At 45.8% G+C, this 10,824-nt stretch overlaps 1 protein-coding gene across 1 annotated transcript; it reads left to right on the plus strand.

The window, feature by feature from the left end:
* The first annotated feature begins 425 nt into the window (after positions 1-425).
* Positions 426-9,527, plus strand: GNG10 (G protein subunit gamma 10). Its single transcript, XM_073345621.2, has 3 exons — positions 426-611; positions 5,788-5,919; positions 8,540-9,527. Exons 1-2 carry the CDS (start codon positions 531-533, stop codon positions 5,911-5,913), a joined length of 207 nt encoding a protein of 68 aa, XP_073201722.1. The 5' UTR covers positions 426-530; the 3' UTR covers positions 5,914-5,919; positions 8,540-9,527.
* The last annotated feature ends 1,297 nt before the right edge of the window (positions 9,528-10,824 follow it).

The following is a 10,824-nucleotide window of genomic DNA, read 5'->3' on the forward strand; positions in this document are numbered from 1 at the left end:
ATGCGAGGCAGGGCCACTGTCCTCCCGCGTTCGCAGACAGCTGGAACAAAGAGGCGCCTCCCATCATCGGGGCACTGGTTAATTGAGGAAGCCTTTTCTTTTCCTGCCTCACGAGCGGCCAGCGTGCAAGGATCAGGCGTCCGGCCCTTTGCAAGGCGGGCGGCCCAGCCAGTGCAATCTTGAAGCCGTGTGGCAACTTCGCGAGCACGGCCCCAAACCCTCCCCGCTGCGTCCCCCGGGGGCCGGGGCAGTTACAAGCCGAACTGCGGGGCGAGCGCTGACGCCGCGGGTGGCCACGCACGAGCAGGGGCACGCGTGGCTCCGCCGGATCGGGCCCTGGCCCCGGCCCCGGCCCCGGCCCCGGCGCCGTGCCGCGCCGCGCCGCGGCGGCCTCTAGATGGTGCTCGGGGCCCCGGCTGCCGCTTGGCAGCTCGGAGCGGGGCTGCCTCCTCCCACTCTGAGCTCAGTTCCTGCTGCCCTGCGTCTCCCCGGGCTGCTGGGCTCGCTTGGGTGCCGAGCTCGCCGCCAGCATGTCTTCCAACGCCAGCCTGAGCAGCATGCAGCGACTGGTGGAGCAGCTCAAGCTGGAGGCGGGGGTGGAGAGGATCAAGGTGAGCGCCCCCGGCAAGGGGGCGGCTTGCCCGCAAAGCGGGTGGGGAGGGCTGGGCTCCGGTGGCCCGCTGCGAAACCGGAGGCCAGTGGCAAGGAAAGCGGGCGAGCAGCGTGGCTCTGGTTTGCGGGGCTCAGTCCCCTTTTGGGACTTGGCTGGGGGGGGTCCAGCCACCACTCTGCTAGCTCCCACCACCCAGCCTAGGGTGGCCAGAGGTCGCCACATTAGGGGCTTTGTCTGATATAAGACTCTGTGCCCTCCCCCTCCCAGAAAAGAAGTGTCCCGATTTTTTTCACACTCGCTCTCTGGTCACCCTATGCCAGTCTCCGACAGCAGCGGCCCCTGCACCCAGAGGCGAGGAAAGGGCGATGACGACTAACTCTGCAGAGATGGGGGGGGGGCGAGCCACTGATGGACGCAGCTGTGAGGGGTGGGAACCCAGGGATGCTGTTGGTCTCGGCCTATGGCTCTAGGTTCTCTTCTGTAACAGGCTCCGCTCCTTTGGGCAGCACAAACTCAGCAGCTCCTCTCTTCAGCTGACAGGGGCATTTGGGGAAAGAGATCCCTGCTCCCCAGCCTTGCTGCACTGCAAGGATCAGTTGGTGGGACAGGGCTGGAGCTTTGTGATCAGGCTTTCATCACCTGGCGGGGTCAAAAAAGGGCCTTCTTACAGCGATTGTAGGTTCGACAAGGCCGCCGAGGGGCTAGCTGCTTCTGGGCACAACTTGGTTCCCAGGCGGGTGGGCTCATCTAGGGTGGGGGCCTTCTGATCTGGGATCCGGAGAAATACCTTCAGGTCTGGTGGCTTCTGTTTATGTTACAAAGAGAACGTCGCCAACAGCTGGCATGGAAGTCTCATCAAACCAATGGCCCAGTTGCCCCCACCCCCCCAGATCTGTGGTGGTTTACAAGGGAAAAAAGCCATCAGTTGATTGCACTTTTTAACATGGGCTTATTTTCTGTTGTTCCGTAGGGTTTGGTGTTAAATAAAATGAGCTGCCCCTTCCTGAGCTAGCTCAGTAGGACAGAAGTAGGCAAGGACTTGGCCAAGCCCCAGGCTGGTGGGAAGAGCAAACTTGGAGAAAGCTATGGGGCGGAGAGGTCCTTCAGCAGTCTGTGCCAGCTTACCTTTATTTATCTACATGGGGTAGAGGGAGTTAATTTTCTTCAGTTTGCGGTATTTTGATAAACGACTGGGAGAGAGTGATTGAATGATGTACTTCTGGGGACAGGTTCTGAGCCTTGGATGCAGTATGCGGGGTGTCTGCCAATCCAACTCATCAGTGTGGCAGGAGAGCATTTCCTAGGAAAAAAGGCTATAATGAATAATATAGCAGACCCTCATTAATTCTTGTTGCTGATCCACAAACATGATAATCTAGACCTCAAACCTGATGATCTCACCCACTTCCAATTAGACTTGAATAGAGAGGCTGTAATGATGCCTGCCAATTCCTAGATGTGTGTATGTTTGTTTTTATAATTATTTCTTTTATAAAATCCTGCCAACAAAAAGACTTGTTTTATAGCTGGTGATCATTTTAGAATTACAAGTTCCACAGTAGCTTTGATAAAGGAACTCTTTCAAGCTATGTGCAAAGTCCAACCGTGTTTCAGGCTGTAAAGCAATGAAAGTCAAATTAATTTGTATCCAGGATTTTCCTCCTCTCTCATCACCCCAAGTGTGCACACAAACTTACACTGCCCAGTTCATAAAACAGGCTTATCTTGAAATCAGATTTGAATACAGCTTCAATACTTTAAATGGTAGCTGTTTAGCCAGCTATTTTATAAATAAGAAACAGCTGAGACTAGATTTTTCTAATTTATGCTCATCTGCTTCGCAGTGAAAGTGGCAAGTGCATAACTCCCTGACCTGTACAATTACATGATGAAAGTAAGGTGGTATTTTAACATCAATGCACCATTCTCTCTAATACATTTACTAATATAACCAAGAAGGCTTATCAGTAATTAAAACTAAACAATAGTAGTTAAAATGACAAAGTACATGTGGACTGATTCAGTAACAGGGATCATAGTTTATCATTTGTTTGCTTGCATGTTCATTCATTACATTTGGGAATCTGCAATGAATAGCCTGGTCAACAGTACAGATGTGCCCAGGTCTTCTGTATTGTAGCAGTGCAATATTGTCTGTTACTGTTGAGGGTGCCTAAGCATTTCCATTCCAATTTTCTGTTTTCAACTCTCGATAACATTAACCCACCAGGCAGAAATTTCCAGCCTTGTTCTTTGTTGGAAGATGTTTGGATTGTTTATTGGGCTCTCTGGTTTTATTTGTTGGACTTCTTCTAAAAAAAAAATTCAGACTAATTTTCTCTTAGCAAGATAATTTGATCACAGAGCAGTAAAATAGGCACAAAAAGAGGAAACACCAAGGAAGAGAATATAATGATGAAATAACATGCAGGGGGATTTTAAAAGATGCTGAGCTGTGTGGGAGAAAAGAGAGCTTTTTTTGGCTGTTCAGAGTATGTGATGAATTAGCAGAGGGAAATCCACCCCCATGATTGCATGCTCTGTTAGGGTTTTTGCCCCTCTCTCCAGATGAGTGCCCAGGGAGCAAGACTTTCGCAAAGGAGGAGCCTGGTCAGAAAGTGACACCTACGTACAGGGACGTGCACAAGGGGGGCGGCTGGGCTGAGCACACTTATTGCCATCTGCTGAAATGTGATAGATTAGGGAGTGAGGGGGGGAAATGTACATTTGGCTTGCATTGAGAACGCACAAGCCATAGTGACAGATGGCCCTGCTACTGAACACTACTAACCTGTGTCACAGAGACTGCTACTGCACTGTTGCCACACGCAAGGTGTGCGCCTCCTTCAGACATAGTTATCAACAGCAGTAGGATATACATGGCTCCTTGCTCATCGGCTGGCTGCAGAGTTTGCCTGTGTCAGCAAAGGTAGGCAGAAGAGGGCTGCAGAATGGTGCTGAGCACTGTACAACATGGCATATGCAGGACACACTCTGCTAATTACTCCATAGTAGAGCACTGTCTAGCCCTGCCCTTATCTTCTGCACTTTGGTATTGACATAGGGCACTTAAATAGGCCAATTAGTTCTTTGGGTGCATGGTGCCACAACAGGAAAGGGTCCAGTTTTCAGGCTTCTCAGTAGCGACTGGTGCTGCAGTCCAGAGAATGGCATGGCTCGGAAATGATGGGGCCGGTCCCAGGAAGGGACTGAGAAAGAATAAGAAACCCTTCAGGCATTCCAGAAGGGGAGTCTCCATGATCAGGGAGAATGGCAATCAGTCAGAGTCACTTCTCCATTGCCTCTTGGGTGAGGCTGCCTCAAGCATCTCTGAGGCTCTGAACACAGCGTGGTGGGAGGAGATACTCAGAAAAATTAATATTGTAGGGGAGTGGTGGCTGGCAATGAATAGAACAGATCCCAAAAAGGGAACTGAGTAAGAGGGAAGAGAAAAGCCACACCGTGTGCTTGGGAATGCTGCTGGATCTGACAGTCTGAGAATGGCAGCAAGCTCACCAGGCCCTAGGGATGGAGGGTCAGGGCCGTCCTTAGGCATATGCAGCTGCGTAGGGCACCTGAAAATTTGGGGCACCTGTGGGTCTTAGTGTCCACCCTCCCGCAACTTCCTGTCCCTGTTCTGACCCTTCCTGCAGGCACCCACCACGGCTGGCTGCTGCAGCCTGGTGAATCTTCCTCTGGAGGGGATTTAGTCGTTAAAAATGAAAAAGCCTCCAGCCTGCCAGACCTATTAGCTCAACATTGAAACTTAAAGAGCCATTCAAGCGGTAGTGAAGCCATTTAACAGGCATTTGCCAACCCCCAGGTATATACTGTAAGTTTCTGAATTTCCTGACCAAAACAGTTGTGCATTACCATAATATTTACTCAGAACATGTTAGTCTACAGGACCTTAGTTTAAAATTTGCTTTAAAAATATTTCATTAGTGTGTTGCTGAAGATTATGAAATCACATCTCTTAAAAAATCCTTGCCTAGATTTTTAGATGCACAATCTGAGTATTCATCTTTAGCCTTAAATGCTTGGATCTTCAGAATATAGTTTTTTTAATAAATCCTTCAAAAGACCACCTGCATCTAAAATACACACGCGAGCCCAGGCTGCCATTGGGCATCAGGGCACCAGTTTAATAATACTGCATAGAGCCCCCTAAATCCTAAGGATGGCTCTGTGGATGTGGGTCACTGTCCCAATCCCGCAAGTAAACCCCTCCAATCCCCTCGTCTGGGAGCACTGGGGCGCCGCACAGAGAGCGAGAGCTATATTCCCTGAGCTCAGAAAAAGGCCTAATGGGTAGCTTCAAGTGAGGATGTCGCACTTGGTGATTGGGGACTCCAGTTAGTGTTCTCCAATACCGCCCTTTGGCGGACTAAAATCCTACCAGGCTGGCTGGCAGACAGACACCCTGTCCTTAAACATTTCCTGGATCCACGCTGCTGTCTGCATCCTTGACATCTGATTTTTGAATCTCTCTCTGTCCAGCTCCAAAAGTTGCACAGGCTAACCAGCCTGTTGTCTAAGACGGTAGCATGGATGCCTCAGGCTCTTCAATACCTTCCGTCTCCTGAGCTTGCTTCAGACCTGTCAGGCCACTCCTCTTCAGGTGCCTATATCTAGATTTAGGAGATTAACTTGAGGCACCGAAGCTTGATAATTTTGACCTAAATTTCATTTTTTAAGGGAGGTTCAAATTTTAAGCCCTTCACTCTGCCCCTGCTGCTATCCTATGTCTTGCCTGATTTGTCTTCTCTTATTTAGCGTGTAAGCTCTTTGGGATGGGAACGATGTTTGCCATGGTGGGAAGCGCTGTGTACGTTGCTATGTGACTATTTTGTAATAAAGTACACCGGAAAATTGAATTGCTTCTGTGTGGCACAATGGAACTTGAATTCTGTGGCACCAACACCTACATTCCACACGCTGCTGTGGCTCAGAATTGAAAATACTCGTTGATGTAAAACGTAGCGTCTGTCTCGCCAGAGCTTTGCGCGTTTGAATCTGCGTTATTTTAATCGGCACTTTTCGCTTTGGGAGCTGGCTTGGCTGCTTTCCCACTCTGTGTGATAATGGTTACTAAAAAGAGGAACTATGTAGTAGATGTCAGGGAATGAACTGGTTTCCCCTCTGTATGAGGGTATTTCTTTTTCCTTGTACAGGTCTCTCAGGCAGCCGCAGAACTTCAGCAGTATTGTATGCAGAACGCCTGCAAAGATGCCCTGCTCATAGGAGTTCCTGCTGGGAGCAATCCTTTCCGGGAGCCGAGATCCTGTGCTTTACTCTGAAGTCAGGTATGGTAGCAACAACAGAAGTCGTATATGCTACCTGCTGTAAACCCAAAGCCCTAGAAATGACAAGTTTCCATTAGGTCCTCTTACATACATACCAATAATACCTCTTTTCTAGCAAAGTGCTTACTTTTTTTCTACTCTGGCCCTCTGGGCACTAGAGTTAAAACATGTTTCTCCCTCTGGACGTCCCTCTTCTCTTCTTTTGCTTGTTGGCAGATACGGTGTCTGTAGCTATTTTTAAAACGAGCCTTCAGCAACAGCAGGATGTTGGGTGCATAATCGATTTGATTCTCTGCACTTCAGATAAGACCCTCCTTCATTTTGGAGTCTGGGAAGGGTTTAGAGATCAAAGGCAGCAGGCGTTGATGGCACGCTTCCAAGTTAGCTTTTATCTTCTCCCGCTGTAACTGTAGATTGTTTCTACTCAGCGGTGCTCACAATCCCCGTTCCTCCATTGGCAGTGACCAGGGAAAAGGCAGCTACCTCCACTTGAGGGTAGGAAACTGTCCCTCCAGAGGAGCATGGCGGACTACCAAAATGGCCAGTAAGGGACCCAGTTCCCCTTCCCCCAAAGTTGAGTCATCTCCCTATGGGAGGTGGCCTTCACATTACATTCACAGTGGTTTAGAAATGAATATTGTCTAGGAAGTGATTTCAGGGGGTGCTTTCTTCCAGCAGATATTGCATTGATGATGAGGTACCATTTTAGCAGATCAGTTATCTGGGGATAGGAGGGAAATTTAGAGGAAGGATTGACTGTGCAGTAAACTTAAGCATACATGGTTGATTCTGTTGACCCAATAATAGATCATCCAGTTTCTAATTAACTTAAGCACAGCATTTAACATGTTCCATGCCATTTGCAGTCTTTCAAACATACCGTTTTTCCTGTTACTTCACACCCTTTAACTCTCTTCAGCTTTTGATGATGGACCTGGTAGTGCATCAAATGGAACTGCATTCTTGATTAGTTTCTTTGCTAACTAACACAGTCCCAAAAGAGGCTGCACGTGGCTTGAAAGAAACAAATGAAGCTGGAGCATTGGCACTGATTTAAATAACTCTCCGCATGTTACAACACTTTTCGACTTGCATGTTGTATTGCAGTTCACTTAGGCTTTGTCTACACTAGGCTTTTTCCCACCATTGTGACAGCTGGCGCAGCCATGAGAGATGGCAGCCATGGAGGGCCTAGTGTAGACTGGTAACCACTGTCATCGTTGACCTGCTCTGAGCAAGTCTAAACAATGTGGTTCACTCACCAGCAGCAACCTGAACGCTGTCTACACTAGTGCTCCCTGCATTGCCGGCCCTGCTGGTAGTAACAGTGGGAATATTAAGAAAAAAACTGAGTGCAGACAAATCATTAGGGTCCAATCCTGCAAAGGTATTCGCACCTATGTGTTTATTCCCATCCGTAGTCATATGGACAGCCCTGGTACTACAAGGGTGTGAGTAATTCTTTGTAGGATCAAGCCTTTGTGTCTTGCCTAAAAATCTTACATAGCACAGTCATCATGTTTAATGTAAGAGCAGCCATCCTCATAATTCTTTAAAAGTGACAAATAAGGTGGTAACCCCTAGTAGGGAGGGTAAATAAATTACCACGACAGGAGGACTGATGAGAGTCCCATTTACTTGCTCTTTGTTAGAGGACACTGTCAACTTGAAATCTATTTGGTTTAATTGGTACTTTTGTCCCTCTGCCAAATTTTGTGCTTTTAAAAATCACATTTTCCTATTTTTTTTAAATATTTGTTTTCTCCGCTGGAGCTGTGTCAAAGTAAAAGCTCCTGGAGCCAATGGGTCATCGGGCTGACATGGTTAAGGCACATCTGTTTCATAGCCAGTGGCACACAAGGGAGTGGTGTGGTCAGCATCATGTCTGACTATCTTTGGCTACTCTAACCCTATGGATCAGGCACTATTTTGCAGGTGGGTGAACTAGAGGTGGCCTTTCATTGTGAGATTGAGAGAGACTCAAACCTGCGACCTTCACCATTCAGCCAACCCACCTCTGTGGATCTGGGTGAAAGAGGGGAAATTGACTGAGGAAAAAGTGCAACTGGTGGCTCAAAATGCTATCAAATGCACAAACAGAAAAATACTTTTTCGTTTCTCTTTGTTACAATAATCTTAGGTGTCCCTGCAAATGTGATATTTAGGATGACAGTGACTCTTCTATTTTCTGTTCCTTTTATGAGGTTGCCATTCTACTTGTGTATATGTGTTTCTAGGACTTAACTCAGATGGAGTCAAGAAATTAAAGTATCATATGGTTACATTGGCCTGTCAAGATACAGGATTTTTCTCCTGTTTGAGGAGTAAGAGCCCAGTATATGATTTATTGCAAGCATTCCAGAAGTACATAAATGGGTACTGGGTTTTATGTCTTTCTTCTTTTGCTAATAGACCAATATTTCATAGCACTTTTGTTACTGCTTCATGAGGATAAAATGGCAAGGACAAATTTTACAGTATTCCAGGAAGCTAGCACCCAACAGTGGCTCATTTAACCTAACCCACCGTGAAGAGGGTTCTGTGTTACAGCTTGTGAGAAGAATTTATTAAAGAAGAAAACCAAAGACAGCCTTTAATAAACCTCTTCTCCCTTTTGTAGGGAACGTCGGTGGAGAGTTTTCTTCAAGCATGAAATGAATAACAGCTGCCTTTCCTTCTCAAGAAAACACGATCTCTGTGCCCTACTTTTTCTGTGGCCAAACCAATCTCCTGGATATTTATCAGTCTATTCTGGAGTATCAGTAGTTCACTAGATCTTTTGCTAATATGTGTAAAGTATTTTATATGAGAAAGCGCTCTTAATAACTGAGTTAACATTGTTTCCATAGTTACTACGCAAGGTTATTTAATGATGAGGTTGTTTACATTTTAGAAAGGAAAAATATTTTAAACATTTTACCAAATAACTTCCCCCCCCCCGCCCTTAATAATTGTGATGCCTGGATTAAGGATTTTTCTACACACTTAAATTAAATTGCCTCTTCCTCTTACCCACGCTTGGTATTTACATTTTCAGAACAGACACCCACCAAGTGCACGTTGAAATACACAAGAACCCTCTTTTAGTAAGAGAACAGTGTTGCCAAATGGAAAGGTGTTTTTGTTTTGTTTTTTTAAAATTTTTAAGACTTGGGAGCTAACTCAGACTGCTTTCCAGCTGCCTTTAAATCAGTATGTGATGTCTTTTATAGAAATTGCCTGACAGTATGTAGCACAGACTTGATTCTTAGGACACATTCACTACAGAATGTCCAACCTGTTTACTCTCTTTCTTATTTGTGCTTCTCAAGATATTGCTTTGTTGGAGTTTTCTTAACAGATGTTTAAGATATGGTTAACAATATTCACAGAACACTAGAAAAACAAGAATGCAAATTGAGTTCACACTCAGAATTATCAAGGCTTGAAATACACAACTCATTAAGCCTCTATGAGTGTATAATGTTGTTGGTTGTGTGCCTTTGGTTTTTTACAGAGCACTTTTACAAGACCCTGCTTATTTTTTTTAATAGTTTTTCATTTTGTTTACTCTCCAGTGTTTGTATTAATCTTTTAGAAGCTTGGAAATAAAATTCTTTTCCCTACTGCCCTTGACCTTTGTTTTATTATAAGGAAGAGGAGACCTGTTTGTTCATCAGAGGATTTTCTGATTTAGATATGGGAAGGAGGGCTCATGAATTACGCGGCATTTAGGGCTGCATAGGTTAGTGCAGGAATCCAGAAAAGTTTGTCTCCTGTTAATAGAAAAGCAGTAGTTATAGATGTTTAACTTCTTTGTGTGAATAAGGGAAGGCATCATAATCCAATTTATAAGAAGAAATGTGCACAGAGTATTTCATATGAAAGGTGCGTATGATTCCTTAGAGTGAAATTTTCAAAGGGGACTAAGGGATTTGAACACTCACTTCCAATTAATGTCACTGGGAACTGGGCATCCAAATCCCATAGGATCTCACCCTGCATCTTTCACAAATACCTTCATTCTGGTGAGGTACGGAAGAGGAGTGTACTAGTTTAGTGCCTATGTATATGCCCTGCCAATGTGAACTCTGCTTCCTTCCACAGGAAAGAATTTATGGACTTCTTTCCACTCCCAGCCACGATGCTCCGTTCTGTTCTTATCTATCTTAGGTCGCCTGAACATCTCACAGTTGTTAGTGTCTATACCTCACAATGCTGCTGCAATGCAGGGAAATTCTATGATCCCCATTGTGCAGACGGATATCTGAGGCCCAGAGGGAAAAAGTGACTTGCTCAAATTTAGGTAGTTTGTGACGGAGCAGGACCCTCACAAGACCATTCTTCCTCATCAGTGTGTTATACCAAAAAAATAAAAACCAGCAGGATCTTATTAAAGGGAATAAGACAAAATGCCACATTTATTATGAATACAGAAAGAATCATAGTAAGCAGTTAGTTATAGCTATAACATGCCATTCAATTTCATATTTATTCACACATTCATTTATATACACACACACAGGTTCTTCAAGGTTAATATCATTGTTACCAGCCTTAGAGTTGCTCGTGCCAAGCCACTGGCCAGGTGGCCTGGACACGAGGAGAGAGCAGGGCTTTCTCAGATGTACATCTGATGCTCCTGGAAGTTGGTTTGCAGAATCAGACCCCAAAGTTCTCAGTTTCTAGAGAACATTTTTATAGGAATTTCTTCCTATGCCAGTCTATGGGAATTGCTTCATCATGCTGTTGCTGAATCAATCAGCAGATGGCACATTTCTGACGGCTCCATGCTGCCAGATGTTATCTTGTTCTTCGGTTCTCCCATCCTTGAGGCTGTTGGGTGGATTCCACTCTGCCCTCCGGGGGGGGGGGGGGGGTCCTCTGGTTGTTTCCACTTGACGCCTTCTTCAGCTGATTGACACT

The sequence above is a fragment of the Lepidochelys kempii genome, chromosome 5, assembly GCF_965140285.1.
Source record: "Lepidochelys kempii isolate rLepKem1 chromosome 5, rLepKem1.hap1, whole genome shotgun sequence".
Classification (NCBI taxonomy): Eukaryota; Metazoa; Chordata; order Testudines; family Cheloniidae; genus Lepidochelys; species Lepidochelys kempii.